Source organism: Neodiprion lecontei, chromosome 3 (genome assembly GCF_021901455.1).
Source record: "Neodiprion lecontei isolate iyNeoLeco1 chromosome 3, iyNeoLeco1.1, whole genome shotgun sequence".
NCBI classification, from domain to species: Eukaryota; Metazoa; Arthropoda; class Insecta; order Hymenoptera; family Diprionidae; genus Neodiprion; species Neodiprion lecontei.
In genome coordinates, this window is record NC_060262.1 from 37,103,288 (window position 1) to 37,124,341 (window position 21,054).

Genomic DNA, 21,054 nt, shown 5'->3' on the forward strand with positions numbered 1-21,054 from the left:
AGCGAAATACGAATTAGTCCCACGGGATTACGTATCGCGTGCCGGACGCATAGCGAGCTGTGTAAACGTATGTAAATTGAGCCAGAACGGCAACACTCGGCACGGTAGCTGTATAATAAAACATCAGTCTGCATGAGTCCCCAGGTTTAACTGCAGATTAAAAATGAATATTCAAAAAAAGATTTTATTTATCGTCTGCCGGACGTTTTCAGGTACGTCTGCAGGGCACCGTAGGCATTACAGGTATTGCAAGTATTGTATGTTCATGTTTTTTTGGGGGTGTTGGAAGAGTGTCGAAAAAGTCCGCAAAGTTGTTCGTGCGAGTAGAGGGTGCGATGTAAAGCACGGTTGAACCCCTCGGCTATTCGAAATTGCGACGGGAGAAGTGTGACCATAATTCCGTAATGCAAGATTCTTCGATAAATTTTTTTTCGATGGTCAATAAATTACGCCGACGTGTACAGAGGGTGTTAGGCGTAACCTGAATGAGAAAATTTCAACCCTTCGGAATTTCATAAATTTTTTCATGTTGATTACACGTTGCGCGATTGAAGGTTTTGTTCCGGCATCGACTCCGGGCGTCACAGAGTCAAATCGAACACCATCAATCGTCGGATGTCCGGCGAATTCGCGACGCGAGTTAGCTGTAGGTATTATTTCGCAACGTGGCGATCCCCATGGCGACGCCGTTCGATTTAATTATATGGCTAGAGGTGTGATTTTGTGTGTGTGTGTGTGTGTGTGTGTGTGTGTGTGTGTGTGGGATCCGCTGCCATTGCAGCGTTACATTCTTTCCGCAGTTGCGCGATTTCGTGAAAACATGATATTATACCTAGGCTCGTCGGGTTGAAACTTATGGAGTGCCGGTGAACATGGAGGAAATTAATAGGAATATTTTTACGCTTCCGTTTCCGCTCCGGTCGTATTTCTTTCGCAAACTGTACCTCGTACACGTCCCACGTGACATCCCTGGTAGTACGTCTAGATTTTTCACATTTCCCGTTACCACCTTGCAGTCCTCCAGGAATTCTTTGCAAAAGCCACAAAGCAGACCCCTCGGGGTCGGGAAAAACCTCCGATATTTCAAGGTTTTCACCTTTTCACGGGATGAGTGTAAAAGGTGTTCGTATTTTGTTGCCCTAATTAGCCCTGAAAGCTGTTTCATCTGTTGTAGGTACGAGTTACGTAGAATCCCTAGAGGGCGGATGGTCAACTTTCCGGGTGAATCGACTCGTGCTTCTAAACTCATTGACGGCAAATCGTGACTCAGATTTAAGGGTTCAGGGGTAACATTTTGTCTCTCGTTTAGGTTCGAGAGGGACTCTCGACGAGACTTTTGAATATCGCGAGAAGCATTCAACGACATTATTGCCGTCGGTAAATCGAGGTGCCTCATCCAGATTTTAAGGAAATTGGTATTCATGCCGTCAATCCCGAAGGGGAAAAAAATATCACGTACCTAATGGATGAGAAATAGCGGGTGGATAATGCAGCCGAAACGTGGATAAGATCCGAGTGGCTATGAAATTTACGAACCTCCCAAAGTGGTGATTACATACGTCGGCTGAAATACGACGTACGATTGCCTCCCGTATGCTCCTGCAATTTTCGTGTGCAGGTAATATAATAAAACCGGGCTGGTCGTATAATGAAACTGCCGGCTTGGCGGTTTTGAGAAACGACGCGTGGATAACCGGCTCATCGTCGGAGTGCCGGAAGCGGCGGCGGAGAAATTCAAGTATTATCGGGCTAAAACAGGAAGTATAAGAGGCCGAATGGCAATGTAACGTCGGAGAACTCACCGGAACCAAAAATCGGCGAACTTCAGCCAGCGCGTAGGCGATCCTCGCGTGAGCTTCGGCCGGTGTTGCGTACGCCGATATCTCGACGTGGAGGTCCTCCATTAGGTGTGAGAATTTAGCGTCGCCGCTGAGTCTCAGCTCCTCCTCCTGGAATAATACGAACAGGAATCGTGTACACGATACATACACACTACCAAGTTTCATCAAAGTTTCAAGAAACGCCGAGTATAAATGCCCGTGAGCGAAGAAGTTCTTCCCGGTGTAGAATATATATTATACGTGTACACGTACATGCGCATATTGTATATATAAAAGATGGATCCGTTATAAGACGGATTGAAAAGTTGCCGCAGGATGTCCGCGGATATATTGCAAAACTTTGCCGCGCATTGACGGAAGTTGTTTGCGGTGACCGGCTGATATTCGTAAATTTAAAACGCGCTGCACCCGCGTCATTGCATCGGGATTCGCCCCGTATCCCGTGGGAATTTGGCGACCTCTCTACCCTCGCAAAAGTACATCTCTCTTCCGGTTTGCAAAATTCTTGCACAGGTTCAGGCTGCACAGCGAGTTTGCACAACGCGTGGAAATCGTGTCGTGTACTGTTACATCTTTCATGCGTTATTCAGCGGTACGGAAGACCGTTCCTTAAGGACCGACGGATTTACGACTGTAGTTTAAATGTCTTTTTTCTTGCAGTATGAGAATATATTTTGCCGAGCCCTAAATTCTCGGTTACACGTGCACCGCGACTCGGATTTTCATACGTTATATTCGCACTCGTCGTTCCCGCTGAAACCGACGAGGGAAAGTCGGCAGAATTGGAGTGGAAAAAAATGTCTGGCCGTCCGATTGCTCGAAGAAAAATACGTTCTATGATGCATAAACGGCAACGGCCGACTGCTGGTCAACAAATCCGTTCGTAGAAGTGAGAACGTTTTCCGGGTGAAAGAAATTTATGGAGCAAGGGCTGATCCGAGGGTTTCGAGACCGTTTCGGAGTCAAGTTTTTCTTTCGATATCTCGGGACGTCAAGTTGACGCGACAGTTTTGCGTTACGGATGGCAAGGAGTGGATGCCTCGAATCAGTTAACGACTTGGCAGAGATGCTCTGTGTATGCGGGTAACAGCGTTTTATTCTCCCTGGTTTTAGGACCCCTAACGATAAGTTTTGTTTACAACTTTTATCTGAATCTATAAAACCGGACCTTCGTCGTGAGGTTGTATTTTTTCTTCTTTCTATTTTCTTATACCTATATTTTTTTTTTTATCCTCCTTACAAACACATCCTCCGCGCGGCTATTTTCGGTCTCTACGCCCAGTTGGTTGGCTTCTAAATCTTCACGTCTGCAGGCCGATTGCTGGGTGTACGTACCTTTTTTCGTACCATTTCGTACGATATTATTACTCATTTGTAAAAATGGGTATCGCGATACAAGGAATGAGGGGGAAGGAGAAAGAAAGAGAGAAAAAGCGCTCGACCAGTCACCGGCGAGGGGTGAATAACAGGGTGACATTTCTCACTCCGTTTATCAAGCGAGCTAACAATTTGCGCGAACGCTTTCCGGCTAATCTTCTTCGCGGGTGAAAAATTTAGAATTCCATTTCGCGAATGTTATTTTCTTCTCGGGTGAAATAGAAGAAAAATAATCTTTCCGCAAATGCACGCCACAGCAGCTGTATAACTTTAGTTGCGAAACTATGATTTGCAATTGTTTTCCCAGTGGAAATCAGGATCATATTGTTCTTCTTATTCTTTATTTCCCACCATGTTTTTCAACCGTAGTCACGCAAATTGCTCGCCACATTTCGCGTAAATCCGTTGAATTGTTAACGCGTTACTGAATTTTTTTTATTTTTTTTTTTTTGTTCAAAAAACGTGTACGAATAACGAGAGAGCGAGCTGATTTAATCCGGTAGAACTTACGTGTATGTTGCGATGAAAATTCACAACGAGCCGAAATCAGGAATGAGAAAACCGCGCTCGCCTTTGATTCGCGTTCCGACGAGGAGGGAAAAAGAAAGGAGAAGAAAACAGTTTGGCGTATTTTCGAGCCGATTCACACCGAACGCGGAGAGAGCGTAACTTCACTTAACGTGTCGTGCACCTTTACAATTACTGCTCGGTATATCCCGAAAATGCATCAGTCCTGCCATGCGGGGCGTTCAGAGAGGCTGGTCATTTATAAAGCTGACGTGCTTTTGCGGACTGCAGGAGCCGAGCCATCAATTCGGCACGTTTAGCTTGTCGCGAAGCTCGCTGCAGTTATAGTCTCGTTCTTTCGCGATCGATTCGAATCTGCAGCAGCATCGACGCGCTTTTCGATAGTCGTTAAAGCGTCGAACCGGTGCATGCAGCATCCGTGATCTATGGATCCCGGAGGCAGAGTCAGGACTCAAAACGCGATCAATTCCTGTTATCGGTTGGTTCGGAGCGAGGTTCATCCATCGTTCGACGTCGACGTGACTTCACCCGTGGCTTTCGGCGTCACCTAAGTCGCTGTTGAGTCGGTACGTTTCTCAGGACTTCGTTTTATAGACGATCGCGTTCTCGCCTTCAACAATGGTTTAACAATGAGGCATTGTCGTCAGCCTCGCCGGCGACAAAGCGTCAAAGTGACTGTGAAATAAAATTTTCACCTTTGCGCCTAGCGAGTGTTCTGATGGGTTTCCTCGTTTATACGAAACTCCGCGATCCCTTTGTTTAAACTCACCGACTTTGTCGTCAATCCAAACCTGCAATTCACCGCTCATTACGCATTTTCTTCACCCCGTGAAAATCGCTTCCCCTGGTCTCCCACCTCTTTCTGGTTTCCCGCAAATCCCAACTATGCAGATCAGCGCGAAAATTCAACGCCCCTTCGGTCGTCCAGAGATATTCGCCCCGGGCGTCGCGACGCCTCGACGCGCGAATCTTCCTAAGCGAAAACCGTTCGGAACTTAAACGTTCGCTAATTTCCACCTAGGATTGTGCATCTAATCGCGTTTTGATTATTAAACCTGTTATGCACAAAGCCCGCCGATTATATAATCAGACCTACGACTATTTCCACTTCCCGTCGTTTCGTTTCGAATGAATAATCAATCGTACCAGAGGCCTATTTTCAATCCTGCGCCGATGTTTCGAGTCCAAATTGAGAGTTGTACTGTACTATATCCAACCCGTGATTTGATCAAGGTGAAAATTATTACAAATAATCAAGCGAAGCCCCGAGTTTCAAGAAAACAAGTTCTGAATTACTCGCGTGTTAGTCAGAAACGTCATAAGCGAGTATTGGTCCAAAAAAAAAGAAAAAAATACATTTTCAATTTCGGAAGAGATTCAATCGCAACTGCCAAGAATCCAGCTTCGTTGACAATGCGGCAACGGCACCAATCGCACGACCGTCGCATGGGCTGCATACCTGATAGTTAACTGTGATCCATTCCTCGCGGTAATAACCGTACACGATCCGGACACTATGGGTTTGCCGGCGTGTTAACTGCCACAGACACAGTTAATTCCGCAAGACTGCGTTGCCACAATTGTAAGGTAGCTGCAATCAGCTATACCAGTTGTCCGTTAATTTGCCACAGCTATTGTTATTGATCCTGATTAAGGGAAATTGCAGCTATCGGAGCCTCGTCTCAACAGCTGAACAAACTGTTGATTATATTTTCAAATAGACCGGCACGAAGAGTACGCTATAGCAATATGCCAATGTGGCTTCTCTCTCTCCCCCATTTCGGTTTACAGTGATTGATCGCGTTATATCTCGCTTCAATTGATTCGGATCATTTCCACATTACTCACTGTTGTAATTAAGCAAAGATTTTCGTTCGAAACAAATATCGAAGCTACGTGTGGATATTGAATCGCGTGCGTCGCGTTCTATTCGTAAAGCCCGACAGAAAGAAATACGAAGTCGTGTAATGTTTCTGTATAAAGAGAAAATTATCACGCTTCCGGCTGTAGGAGTGATCGGCTTTCGTTGCAGCTTCCGGACCTCGAGTTTCGCGGTTGAATTCATTTGCGCAAGGGGAAACTAAAGCTAATGGTTACATAAATTAGGCGACACATGCAGCGGCGGCGAGACGACGACCTTTATGGGGGCGTGGAGGACGAGTTTGCTCGTTGCGAAATGACACGATAATCTCGACTTAATCTCCCGACGACGTGAGCCAGCGGGCGCATGGATGCAGCTGGGAAGATTTCGGATAACGGAGAGACGAGCGGTTAAAGTAACGGAGAAAATTGCCACGCTCCGCACGATCGGCGAGGGAAGTATTTGCCGCGATTACATTTGAATAATCAGAAGCAGGTGAGACGCGATGCGGCGGGGCTTGGAAAAACGATACTAATTAAAGGTAAACCTGGAAGCACGAGTGCGCGAATTATCCACGCTTAGATAACTGCCGGCGGTTCCTGCTGGATACGGGATGTATCCGGGTTTCATTGCTTACCCGCACCGAAGCCTTAATTCCAAGAGGGAAAATCTCCAGGGATCGTATCGAGTCTTCCTGCGAAATGCGGTGTGATTAACCGTCTGCAGGGTGTGTAATGTACTTGCAGGGTGAATTGTTTGAGGTAATACAGAACAGATTGCTCTAGTCTCACGAGCGCGTAGAAAGCCAGTTAATAAAGAACGAACGTTTCCTGTTTTTACCGATGGATAATTTGTTCGCTCTGCGGACAACGTCTCGCCGTGAAGAAAAGTACAAGCTTTTTGTTTGCTGTAACATATTTCGAATTCCGTATTTATCACACCAAGCTTAAATCTCTGTGACGGAAATTCCCATGGGTCTTTACGACTTCGAGTACCTATTCGGAAAATTTATTAGTCTTTTATGGACTGTGATTCAACGTTTGCGAATGTATATAAAAGAGAATTCGGGGTTCGAATTCCTTTTTGCCGCAGCCAAATGCGGTTTGGCATAATTAATGGTCACAAAAAAAAAAAAAAAGTAAAAACACACATTCTGGATAATATACAAACCAGAAATTTTTTCACCGACTCAACGAAATACTGTTGAATCGAAAAAATTTTCACGAACGTTTCATTTTATCCATTAAATGACGATGTTTGGTCGAAATAACAGCACTGGAAGTAGAACATTTTTTCAATGAAATACTAACAATCCACTTTGCTGTGGAGTGAGTAATTTTTTCCATTGAATACAGACACGAATATCGAACGTATTTCAGAAATAATTGTTTGTTTATCGCAGAATTGGAAAAAAAAATATCCCGCGCAATACTTACACATAATTGAGAGTTATGAGTGAAACTAAATGTGTTAAGAGGTAAAACGATGTTTTTATACACCCACACCGAGGGAAAGGATTATTTTTATTGTCAAATGCGGCCGACGCAATATTTTGTTAATTCAACAAAATACTTTTGTTGGACAAAATACTTGTGACAACTTATAATATAAATTGAATCAAGCCTTTGAACGATCATGCTGATTATCAATTAATTCAATTTTGTATCAAGAAAATATGTGATTGAAATTATTAAAAATTTAATTCAACGTTCCTCAATCGTTTTGTTTCACAAATACGAAATTGTCGTATCAAAACAAATTGAGCAAACGGGTATTGAATTTTGCCGTTACAAAAATCTTTTGCATTTACTGAAACATCAGCGTTATTCTAGCGCGCAAAACGTATTCTCCGAATTATTTTATTTATACTTCTGTCGACTCAAAATGTTGATTCACCCGATATTTAATGGTTCAAACCCGAAAACTTATTGTTGCGCGTGTAGAAGTATAAATTCAACATCTGTTAATGGTTCTTGTTACATAAACTCCAAGTAAAACGATATTTAGCTGACTCAATTTTGAAAACACATCAAAACGTTCACTCTGATCAATATTTCAATCGATGGCGACAAGAAAGGGTATAAAAATCTATTTTGTTGTTTCAAGAATTCCTTTCCCTCCGTGTACAGTAACGGGGGAATCTAAAAAATGACCGCGAACGAGAAAGTGAGAAAAAATGCAAAGACTAAGGACCAGGAGGCAATGAATCGGGAGAATCAATTCTCTTCAGACTCGTTACTTCCAGGCTCATTGCCTTCCTAGTGAGACTGCAGCCGACTGAGCAGTCTCTGCTTGATCCTGAATCACTGTTAGATTGGTTATATATGCCGATTTCTAAGGCGGTTTTATTTTCCGGATCGCTCGTTTGAAAGGTTGATACAAAAGACTTGGTGCCAGCGGTGGGTGAGGAGAAATAACATATCCCGAGTCGTACGAATGACAATGAACCGGAAATTACGAGAGTGTTTCTGTACGTGTAATATTTTTTATTCCGACCCGAACTCATCGCCTGCAGACCGTGTTTACACTCATATGCGAATGGCATTTGCACAGGTGTAATTCGTTAATGTTTTCCCGAGTTTCCCGTGGGAAATTCAAAGTCTTGCAGGCTTATTTTGAATATATGCACGTTCGTACGTTCGGCGTACAGTATTGCAATTATTGTATAACGTTGAATTCGTTAATGAAAGGGGGAATGGAATGGAAATCTGGATTGAAACATCCCTGTCAGTGTCGCATCGCGATGCATATTCCCAATACTAGATTTTCATCATCGATGCACCGCGCATCGGCTGTAATCAATCTGAGTGCAACGTATCGTACGCCGTTAAAACTGTTACTATAATCACGTTTTTTGCCTCTCACAAATTTCATTAACAGAGTATAACCGCCATGCCGGACTCGTTCGAATCATAAAATACGTATAACAATCCGCGGTATAATAATGACGTGGTATATTTGTACGAATATGAGGAAAAGGACGTAAAATACAAGCGTGTTCATTATCAGGCCAGCTAAACTTTTCTAGCCTGAATTTTTTCGCGTGCGGGTATAAAAATAACTCAATTTTCAAACACCTCGCGAATTGGATTGAAATAAAAGTGGCCAGAGTAAGCAGATGTTTCGCAAGGCAATTCCGGCTCGGTTGGATGCAGCAAAGTATAAAGACGATATCAAAGGTGCGGTCTGGTATATCATGCATCTGCTGCAGCGGGTCTTTTTCAAGTATTCCTTCGCGATGATGAAATAAACGCGATACGGATAGCGGTGTGCATATTATTCAAGGGAGGCATTAAAAGTCTAGAATATAAAGGAAACGAAGGAGATATATCTGCGTGTAAAACCGGCGTCTTGACGGGGCTCGTCGAGACGAGAAAACGCAGAGAGACGCCTTCGCGGCGGGTTTTTAGTTATTCCAGTGAAACTGGCAGTGCAAGTGGGGAATAAATTTTCTACGAGAAAATTGATGACTCGATTTGAAACGTATCATATGTACGACTTACACGTATCACGTGGCTTGTCGAACCGCACGCCCGCCTTTTATAATTTTACACAAGCGTTTTCAAATCCTGCTATGGCGCGATCGTTTATAACGACGAATTTCCCTGCATAACTCGCGCTTTGCAGGGTCGATTATTTTTGCTCGGTCAAATATCATCACGTGTTTGCTAAGAAGGGAGTAAATTCACGGCCGGATTCAGGGCGGGGTATATGAAAGGAGGGTGAAAATTGAGCACTGTGCCTACGCCGTTAAGAAATTTGCATGCATAAATTTGGTGAAAAAAATCTACTCCTCTCATAATGGCTATTAATTGCGAAAGCGTAAGGCAAGGCTTCTACGAATTTATTAAAGAACCCCCGGGTCCAAGGTCGTCCGGTGACCCGAGTGCTCGACTCTTCCATCCACGAGCCGAGTATTTAACCCAAAATGAGGTGGGATCAAATTACCGGAATACATATATTTTGGGAAGGTAAGGCTGCAGCGGAGCGTGACTGCGAGGATTTCATCGGAGGAATGAGGAAGCGACTGTGGGAGGAAGAAGTTTATAAGAAATAAAAATTAACAAGGCTGCGGGCAAGAGTATGAGAAATATTTCCCAATTCCTTCGAAGGCCGAACCGCGCTCGGAGCTTTTTCATTACGGGGTTAATTGAAATTTAACGACTTTGATACCTGCAGCGAAATTTTCAAGAGAATTAATACAGCGCTCGCCGGGATTTCCCGATCCCCGAAAATCGTCGACGAATTCGTTTGCGTAACGGCTCTTTCGTCCGGATTCGGGAGATCTTTAATTATCAATAAATCGGCCTGGACGAGGGTATGAATAATTGTCCGAGACTCGATTGCGAACCCGACTGCCAGCCGGACATTCTTGTTCTGTCGCACAGTTGCGCCCCGTAACTCTTTGAGCTAAACGGTTTTAGCCACAACGTGATTAATATTCGCCCAGCGAGGCTGCTGCTGCTGCTGCTGCTATCAAGGACTTCGCAAAGGGTCTGGTTCAAGGCATACGTATGCGGTACGGTCGAGGGACTGACCGACCTAGGATAATCGGCAAATTCGCATACAAGTCCCGAAATCGCAGGTAAAAAAATAAGAGAGAGATAGAGAGAGAGAGAGAGAGAGAGAAAGAGAGGGAGCGGGGGGTAAGGGGAGAGAGAGGCGGGGAACCGGGCATTGAAGATAACAATGACTTTTTACACGGTGCTAAAAAGATCCCGGTTTTCAAGCGACCCGTTTTAGCGTCACTTCACCTCTCTTTGTTTCACTTTTTAAGCCCTCTTGATGCCCCCCGTGGGTCGGCGGTTCCTTCAAATTTGCAATCGACAATGCCCTCGGAAAATTTCTCACCTTTCACCCCCAAATTCAACCCCGGAGGAAGCGGCAACCGATTCCCGACGGTTGAAAATTGTCTGCGCTAGTTGTTCGCTTTGCTCCGGTTTCTGCACAGCTACCAGATAGGGAATAAATGCTTCTGTGACAATATGCTGCGACACACACACAAACACAAGCGTACAAGAGTGCGTGAGAACGTTGGTCTGTATCACCGGACAATTCGAAATCCCATGACAAATGCAACCCGCCGGTTTCACCGGCTTCGCCGGGCAAACAGCATGTCTAATTTATAAACCATAGCCACGGACGTAGAGCCTGCCTATCTTTGGGCTGGCTGCTTGTTCGATCGGCGGAGTTTCAGAACAGTGCAAACTTTGATACGTTGTGGTGATGCAGGTCTAAATTAACTAAGTTTAGTTCGATTTCAGAATATTCATTCCACGGAACACGGCGGATATTATATTATAAGTAAGTATGTCTGCCTGCTTCGGACCGTTGGACTTGAAAATTTATTCCAACACGTTTTCAATTTATATGCAGTAGGAAAACAGAGAAATCTTGTCGCATTTCCTCAAAGTTCTGGTTATGCGATAACGGAGACAGGGAAATTCTTCGCTCAGATCACAGCGACATTCATAATCCCGTTCGAAGCTGCGAAAAGCGAATGACGAAATTGAGACAGGTGATAAATTGTTCGGAATGAACGGTTCGATGACTCCGAATGTAAATTATGTTACGTACTAGTGAAATTTTCATTCAGCAGATCCGTGTCAAAGCATGCTTTCTATATTCTTATTTTTCGCGACCCTGAAGATAAAGATTTCCAATTTTTTTTTCTCACATAGGTACTCTTCGAGTAGAATTTAACCGTGATTCTAAATTGGTCCAAGTCCGTCAACCTTACCGGTTCGGATCTTCAACGACTCGAGAGTCCGCGGTCTCGGCTGCCTTCAGGCTGGTCTTACGACTCGCGTTTTAACGAACCGCGAGATAATATCAAAAGCATAAACCGACAGGTGCTGTCCGTCGCAATTGCGTTCGGGTATAAATAATTTATCATCTTGACCGCGTTACGTTTCCACTTTTAGAATTATTTACGATGGTGCGTGCAGCGTTAACTTATCGCGAGCTCAAAATCGCTCTCTTCTTTATTCGTAATTTAACCATTATGTATCGTATTGAAACTAAGAAAAAATTACGAACGAACAGTGTCCAACGATTCCGCAGTGTCGATATTTTTCAGCTGCCTGCTTTTCGTCGCTCTTGTAAGTTCGCGATCGTGTATTCCGTAAGTGATTTTTGTAAAAAATCCGGGGTGAATGGACGCGAAGATTGCACCGACCAAGAATGGTTAATATTCCCGGGAAACATCGTGGCCTCTGAACCGCGGACTTGGGAAATCAATAAAAGAGTCACGCTTTCTGGTAACGAGTCGAGCCAATAACGAGAGAAGCACCGTAACTTCCGGTTTCCCCCTCCGAACTAAGTGAAAATCTATGAGAAATAAGATCCAGGCTTTGGTATTGAAAGATATAACGCGTGCTTTGTCAACATGAAGTGAGGAAACGGTGAAAAGAATCTGGGATTGGATCAGCTTGCGAAATGACCAGAAAGGCAAATCGTTTGAGAGAATTTCAGACTCTGTGTTATGTAGAACTTGTAAAAGCAACGGAAGCCGCTTTGGTTCAGAGCTGGGGAAAGTAAAGGAAAAGAGAAATAAAAAATTTAAGAAAAAAAATGAAAAAGAAAAACGAACTTGGAATCACTCTTCCGGTGCTTTTTACCCTCAATTTCGACTGACGTCTCGCTGTATTACTTTTGCAATTTCCTCGATGTCACCGCGCGTATCGACAGAGGAATCAATATCAATGGCCGCGTTTCTATTTGATTGCTGGACTCCTCGCACTTGTCGGCCGCAGCCACCGTCTGGGGCTACGGTGATAATGGCGACGAAAAATCTATTAGCCATGACCGAGGTGACCGTGCATTCGGCAAACAACGGAGCTGCGAGAACACAGACGAGGATCGAGGGGCTGATCGCCAACCTGAACCGCAATTCCACCGACGCTTTTCGCCGAATCGATCATGCCATTAACTACTCTTTGACCGCCGTAAGTCCGCAGAATCAATTGGTTTTTACCCCGGAGTCCGTCATGCGCAGCCGGCGATTCGAATGGTCCATTTATATATACAGTGTCCAAAATTTTACTGGTGAATAATTTTGCAGAGTGGTCGGTCAGGAATGAACACTTTTTCGCTTGTTTCGTCAGACGGTAGTCGCATATTTAGGATACATCGAATTCGTACATTCGAAAGCTCTACGAAGATTTTCGTGAAAATGCGAGAAAAGAAAAGACCGAAATTATAAACTACAGACAAGATTTCGAATTTTCATTTCAAATTACTTTCAAGTAGGTAAGTGAAATTCTGGTAGATATGTTCTACTCAATCCCATGAATTATTCCGTTGCGAAGACTTTTCTCCGTCATCCCACCAACGATGATATATTATTTTTCGATCATGTTAGTACCGATTTTGATAAGAACATCGCAATTTTCAATTTTCTATCGAAAAAAAAATCGATTCCAGTGAAAAATAGCTTTTACTCGCCAAGGCGAATATATATTCCGTCGTGATATCGAACGAATTGACTGGAATTCTAACCATTTCAAAGATATTTCGAAACGAAAACTCGATTCCTGAGCTACTGTTCACAATTTTGGTATTTTTATCTCTTGAATTTTCAATATGGATGAATTCTCAATGTTCGACCATTTCGTAATGTCGTCAACAACAAGGCATTGAATTTTGGTTTCGTCAAATTGATTCCAGACTTTCCTCACGACTTTCAGCCAATTTCATATCGCGTTCGAATTCACTGGCACCTTCACGCGTTAAAATTCTCCAGATCGAGGCGAGGATCGATCGCCTCGACGTCAGCAGCAGCGATTTGATTATAAACGAGTGCAGATCGCGGAGCACTTCGGTGGAGTCGATCGCAGCCGACATCCTGGTGAAGGCCAATTCCTGCGTCAGCGACACGGTCGAGTCAATCGGAAGACAATTGGACGAGACGTATTCCTTGATTGAATCAATACTGGCCAGGATTAACTCTGATCAGAACCTGGCAAGGACGCGCGTCGCTGAATACGAGAAGACCGAAATGGCGCTGCGGAACGCGATCGTGATCGCGCATTGCGTTAATCGGGTAACGATTTGGCCGACAATGAGCGAAATCGCGAGGAAAAATTGGAGACAATGTTTGTTGCTTCGGGCGAAATATTTATTTTGGCAGCACGCTGATTGGACGTGCTGCAAATATTTTCCAAAGAGGAAACGACACTTTTGCAACATATCGTACAATTGTACGTATGGTCTACGTTGATTTACATCCGACAATAGTGCCTGATTAAACATTCAGCGCTGATGATAATTCGGTTGAATAATCGTAACGAGTTTATTAATAATAAATTGATTATCCAGAATATGCAATCAGCATTAATCCAATATCGATAACCAATCGTTTGCTTCTATATTATCGAATAGAACCGATGTTTCCAAACGGTGTTTTGCAGGCCAAGGAGCGAATCCTATCTACCATTAAAGAGGAACTTTTAACGATTTGCAAAACGACGCTCTGAATCAGCTGTCGAGTTGCGACATCAATTGAACCGCTTCATAGTTCGCAACAGGGACTGAAGTTGTCTACGATGAAACAAAGACCTGCGTTTTCAACTCACTGCAATCGATCTCAAGCGTACGTTGAAAAATTTGTAACCCAGTCGATGCAGACGTTGTTAATCCTTCGATGTCACAATTTCATACATACATTATTACGGTAATTAAAGAGATGACTGATGAAAGGGTGAAGATCTTATCCCAATTCTACACGCCAGTGAATAAGCTGTAGGGCAACCGGATTACGATACCACGTTTTTCATATCTACACCCTTCCGCATGTCAAGAAGAAACGCGGGCTGCATGGTTTTTGCACAAAAAGGTCAGGGCGCGTTGTTGGGGATAAAGCGGTTCGTCGAGCTTAACCTTGGATTGATGATGACGGTGATGATGATGATGGCGACGGTGGTGTCAGAGATCGCCGGGTCGCACTATGCGCCAAGATTTCGAATTTGGTGTGGTGGTTTGTTTTTTCTTTTGTTCTTTTACAACGCAAAAAGACCTCAATGGACTCGAAGAGCTTACAACAAGCGTCGTTTGTTCGCAGTTTTCAATCGACAAACTCGCCGCGACTACCGAGCATGCAATTTCCTGTGAAAAATTTTGAAATACACGTTCTGTCTCCAGGGGCGAGTTTTCCTAGCCGTTCAAGTAACGCTGCACCATATCTCGGAAGAGGAATTGAATTTGTCGAGAAAGGAGGGTTGGCCGCGAAATGGCAGATACCGTTTGAAACGTCAATTTCGTCGAACTTTTGCGGCGAGACGTATCGTTTCTCAATTTTTATAATCGGTATATGAATTCCTTTCCCATGCAATTTGATTGAACCGAGTTCGCCCGGCTGCTCGCGAAATATGAGAATATACATTTTTCCCGTCAAAGTAAAACAAAATAGTATATGAGGGAAAAAAATACAAAAATATCGAAATTCTAAGAGGTTGTTCCTCGCGCATGGATACGCGTGCCTTTTACCGAGGAAAACGATACGAGGGATATGAATGGATGGAAAATAAGGGGCCTTCGAAGACACGAGCACAAAGAAGTACACTTCTCCACTTTGTTGAATTCAATCGAACCCGGGACACTGACCCGTGTATCGATAAAATTTTAGAGAGAAAAAATGACAGCTGAAAAAACTACGCCTGCTGTGAGCTTTTTCACCGAAATTCAATTGTTTTCTCGTACGCGTAGAGCGCGAGAACTGTCGAGGGGATTGACCTGGATCCAAAGTTGTGTGAATAACGTTACGTTCAATTTAGTAGATTACGAGCTGCTGCTGCTTGCGGTGTTTCAAATTATAGCTAACTCAAGGGGTTAGATAATTGGATCCTGCTGCTCTCGCACTTCGGAAGGCAATATCGCATATGTTTGCATCGATGCACGAATGATAAACCATCACGCGTTTCTGTGCTTCTCGTGTTATACTTTAAAAGGCGATAAATTTGAGCCAAGGGAACACTTGGCTTGAGAAATTAGTTTCCAACCTCCTCGAGAATTAGCGTAGAAAAAAGGAAGAGTGATGGAAAGGGAAGGAAAATATTGTGCGGCAATATTGTCGAGAAAGTTTGTAAGGTTTACCGAAGAAACGATTAGTTTCTACCTGCGTACCTAGGAAAGTTCGCGAGAACACGCGAGTGCGATATTTTAATTAAAATCAGGGATCTTAACGACCGTGTTCTATCTATGCCGCGGCAATTCACTAGCGACGTCAAAGTAGATCATGAATGTACACCTCTCATAATTATGTAAGCCGATTTCCGTCTCGCTTTTTTTGTCGCTCTGCGCGCGTTTGAAGTTCGAAAAGTTGTGCTGGCGCTTAGATGTAATTTTTCCCGATTGCTCGACTATCCTTTTCCCGGTTCATTGTTGTAATCGTATTTTACATTCTCGAACTTTTTCTTTCCTGCACAGGCCAACTCCAAATGGTCTGAAATATCGTACGCTTCAGATAACTTAAATGGATGATTTTTCGAACAAAGCTGAGCTCAGAGTTACGAGCTTGCGACTTCAGCACAGCTTGATATTGCTAAGACTGGAATATGCTACGATACTCGACATGAGAAAAGCTTTTGCTGGGACGTATTAAGTTTTTGTTTTGCCGTAATCCGACTTTGAAAAGTAACGCGACGGCTGAACTGAAGCCTGAATAATTATACCGGATATTTTCCGTGCAAGTAAGACCTACCGAAAATGATTTCGATCGCCAGTTGACTGACAACGAAGGTAATCCGGAATTTAAGTTGTAATAAGATTACAACTTTTCACCAAAAAATTCGATATCCAAATGTTTTATTTTTCGAAAAGTGTAATGGTCGTACAATTGACGAACCGTAAAATTACTTACGTCAATTCAAGTTCTCAGTTCTCAGTTTCAGTAAAATGTCGACGTAGTGAAAGAATAATGTCGTTGAATAAAAGTAGTTCGACGGTGAAACGGGCAGGGTAAGTTTTTACGATACGGGATTAATTTTGTTGCCTTTAGTTTCCAAGTAATCGTGAATATATAGGGGAAGGTAGCTTTTCCCCAATTAATCCTCCGCGAACAGGCAGATTGGCGAAAGCTTTTACCTATCGCTAAATTCGCTAGATAACGAGAGCAAAAAAAAAAAACAAAAAAATAAAAAAGAAAGAAAATGCAGGGGAAAAAGATGAAAGAAGATAAAAGAAGAGGGAAAAAGCCAAGTGATCCGAGAGAGATATCTCCCTCCAAAAAGCCCGTCAGTCCAAACATGATGGATGAAAAAAATAAACAAAAAAAAGACACACGTTTGAACGTTAATTCTGCAAGCAGATTTGACTGGACGTGGTAAAGGCTGAAGAAAAATTTGTACAACTCTACGTCAAATGGGCTCAATTTAAGACCGGATCGTATGCATGAATAATGAGCGTGTGTACCAAGTATCAGAGATATAAGTCAACGGTGCTCGTTCCGAATATCTCGCTATTTTTCACCCTGCTTTTTCCTCCTCCCACCGATATTCTCCTTCGGGTCTTCCACCACGGTTCGATGATCCGATGATGAGGTGCTAGAGCACAATGCACAAGTTCGTTGCAAGGATTGCACAATGCGGACCTGGAGGCGTTCGCACAATACAAGGGAATCTAAACTGACGTAACGTACAACGTTGCTCGCGACAATAACGCATTATTAGTTCGTCGTCTCGGAAACACGAGCGACTCCTGCTAATTAAATGCCGATTCCATCGGTTGAATTAAAAAGTATCGACCCGGAATGCGAGCGTATTTCCAGCGCCGGCACTTCCGCTTTTCGCATCGAGTGCCGGGTGGGTTACAACCAATGAATGGTGAAATCGACCAACGACGTGTAGCGTGTACATCGCAACCAACCAGTCCCGAGTCCAACCCCGTCAGTCAATTTTCTTGATAAACCGGGAAACTGCCGAACCAAACTTTCTTTACCTCCTCAAAGAATACATTTCCCAAAAAGCCTCGTGATAAATATCCTCTCTTATATACTCCACGGCGTTCATTGGAACGTGGTTTATCCGCAAATTGAATGGTTTCGCTATATCTTTCGGTCCGCGCGATAAAGGACCGGCCACTTTTGAATCCAGAACTCTCGTTCACTCTTAAACTTTTCAAATTTCCCTTGTGAAAACGTTGGAAACGCGGCACGGCTTCGCCGTGTCGGACCACGTGCCTGGTGGGAAAATTTTTCACCGGCATCAAAGCGAGTTACGAAGTTACCAAAATCACATTACATCCGGGAAAATTTTCCACAATTCATTACGCCCGAGGATCGCGATGCCTGAGTTATCGAGCCAGAGGGTGCAGTAATCCACTCCTCTCTCGTGAATCAGGAATTATCGCAAAATCCGTAACGACCGTCGATCAGGATTATCGTTAATTCAGATCAGGCTCTCCTGCACCTTGTGCACGGCTTTACGTGAATACCCCGCACCAACGGAGGAGTGAATTTGCAGGCGCATTATTTAAATTCAGGAACCGTCGTTGTTCGACGCCTTCGAATTGCCGCGCCGGTGGAAGCTTGAAATCAAGCTGAGTGAAAGCATTGATCTAAATCGACGACACCCAGTTCCCGCGCAATTTCACCGACGGTTCGCAACAATCTCGCTTAGTCAGCGATTAACTGCAGTGTAATTCGGTTCCCAGGATTCGCAGACACGAAACAGCGTCTCCGTTGCAGCCAAAGCAATGCGCGTAGTATCGGCGATGCTTGTTCGCAGCGATGTCGCGACACGCCGGAACGATTGCTTCGCCTGGCTACAGCCTGCGGGACATCGGTCGGTTATTTATTAGCTCCGAGGGAAGATGGGCTGTTACCGCAGAGCAGGTACATCTCGCGCCCCGGGAATCGGCCCGTTCGCTTTGTAACTCCCAATCCCAGATTGCTAATTGCAGTTTCTGGCGAACATGTTACGCAGGTTGGTACCGGGGTTGGGTTGTTATGCTAACAATGTTCAAAGGTTCAACGTTCACCAGCGATTCGCTTCGCACCGAATACGTGTTTCGATAAATTTTTCTTTCACGCCTGACGTACCAATAACGCACGCGACGTATCGCGCCGTTTTTCATCGGAGTTAAAAAACTAATGGATCTGTCAACACGGCCCGAGAAAAATTGGCAGTTATTAAGAAGCTTTGGTTCGCGCTAGCTTTCTGCCATTGAGAATATTTAGCAGTAGAAAAAGCTGCTTTTATTGTCATGCGGTCACGTTTTTTGTCTTTTTTTCACGCTCGAACAGAAGCGAAATATAAACCTGCGCGAGTTCCCGCTGACAAATGCAAAGTGTCTAGTCTACTGCTTGGGGATGTACTTTTGAAAATGAATGGCTCTCACCTTTTGTCTGTCCTTCATGGAACCGCGTCCCAAAACAGCCATTTTACACATCGTGTCTTCCTGTAGTCGCTTCAGAGAATTGCCCTTAGGTCCCAGGAGTTTTCCAACGAAGTTGAACTGCAACAGACGTAATCATAAGAATTATGGCGTAACTTGATTTTTTTTTTTTTTTTTTTTTACTTTTCCTCGTATACTGTACGGCACAATTTCTAGTCATGTAACTGTAAACTAACCCGTTTTCCCTTGAACACAATGCGGCACAGTTGTAATTTAAAAACCTCGTTCGCTCACGGGTTCGATTAAAACTTATGATTGAGCAAGGCAACCGCAATTATTCCCAGATCCGTCCGCCACTTTTCGCTGAATTGATGTCAAGCCCATAAAAGTATAGTTAGCTGATATCAAAACATAGTAGTTTAGTTATACTAGAAACAAGCCAGAAGAACAGTTTTTCCGTGATAGTTTTCATCACTATGTAAAATCCCAAAATAAAATCATCATGCAAAGGTCAAATGAAAACTCCGAAACTGATAAGACTTGATAGCCAAACGCAAAGAATCGAGAGAAAAGGGGAATAAAAAAAAAAGCATTCTGAAAACCAAAAAATTTGTAATATCTGTTTAAAATAAGCATAATCGTTTATTCAGAAAAAGCAACGAAGAGGTAAAAGTATTGAAGTTCAAATTAAACGGGACATGGCAGTTTTTCATGCTCATCATTTGGTTGTGAAAATATCAAGTTTCGGACAAAACAAAAAACCGATAGACCAACATTTTTCTAAAAACCTGTTTTTCAGTTTCCATAGGTTCGAAAACGTAAAGATTCGTTGTAAATTATGTTAAAACGTGGCCAAGGTTTTGCAACGAGACACGCACCGCTGATTAGAGAACTGACCCAGTTCCAAAATTCCGCGTCTTCGCATCCACAGAGCAAATGTAACCCAAGGAGTTAATCATTCCTCTTCAAACAATGTTTCGACACAAAAGTCAAGCTCGTATTAATTAAGGGAGTTTTTCAATTACGATCCTCAGATTTCCCTTAACTCGCATAAACCCTGACACCATAAATTCCTGAAAGATGCACGAGCAGCTTCAATATTTTCCTTAGAATTCTGTTCTGGAAGAGCATACAGTGTACGCAGGTGTAATATAATAATACTCGCGCCCTTCGCGTAACATACGAGTATCTAGTTATACACGTGAGTAAAATCCTGCAGGCAAACTTTCCCAAGAGTAACTTGAGCCACAAATCAGCAGCGGCGCTGCCAAGGCGTTTCTGTATGACACATCGCGTAATGCTTAAAGCACAGTACCTGCCACGGGGCAGCTCTAATTAAACGGATCTGCGCTTCCGTTCCGGTCTCTCGGTGCCCTGCATCTCGGCTTCTAACACTCGTACATGTAGCTGCAATGGCACAACGGCCGGTGCCGCCAGACGGTGGCCTCTGCATCTGAGGTGGAGTAATACGATATACTTAAAGCCCTTTCAGGAGTAGGCATGCCGGCCGTAAAGGCCGGGCGATATAGGCAAGATGGTGCAGACTATCGCGAACTTTGTTTTAATCAAGGTGTAATATTATATTTTCATTGTCCAAGGGGTTCGATCGCCGGAGGTTTCTGCCGACCCTTCTTCCCAAAGTTTGTCCAATTGCCGAAGAGGGTGGAACCAACAACCCGACTCGCTTTGCGAGATCACGGTTATCTAAACTCCGCGCCGATTTCGAGGATCCACGTCGAAGTCGTGATTTTGGTTCGACGATTCGGGTGATTAGCCGGGTGTAATAAGCTGGTATTTTCTTAATGTCGAATTAAAACGCTAAAAGTGCGGAATTACGTTGCACAATCAGGATCCTTTGATCGAGCTTAAATTTCATCCCGAGCCGTGGAAATTGGGTCGTTCGCCCACGCGGCGCAATCATTTGCATATTCCGTCTCTGAGGTTAATCGAGCTCGAAGCTTGCGCTGCCCGTTCACGCGACAGTTGATCGACCACGAGCATGAGTTTCGCCGGAATAGATCAAATTAGGCCAAATCCAGTCGCCTGAAAACTTTTCTCCGCAAGACGGGTAGGTTTTCGAACCCTGGGACACAAAATCACGACTTCTTCAGTGAT

The 21,054-nt window shown here is 43.8% G+C and overlaps 1 protein-coding gene across 6 annotated transcripts in view; it reads right to left on the bottom strand.

The window, feature by feature from the left end:
- Positions 1–21,054, bottom strand: part of LOC107223798 (KH domain-containing, RNA-binding, signal transduction-associated protein 2) — a 124,813-nt gene that overhangs the window by 40,636 nt on the left and 63,123 nt on the right. For 5 of the 6 annotated variants that reach the window (XM_046734224.1, XM_046734223.1, XM_046734222.1 and 2 more), the window contains exons 3-4: positions 18,943–19,059; positions 1,803–1,949 (exon numbers count right to left, since the gene is read on the bottom strand). In XM_046734224.1, coding sequence (XP_046590180.1) covers positions 1,803–1,949; positions 18,943–19,059 — 264 coding nt within the window. The remainder of the gene's footprint in view (positions 1–1,802; positions 1,950–18,942; positions 19,060–21,054) is intronic. The other variant, XM_046734227.1, reaches the window with a different exon arrangement.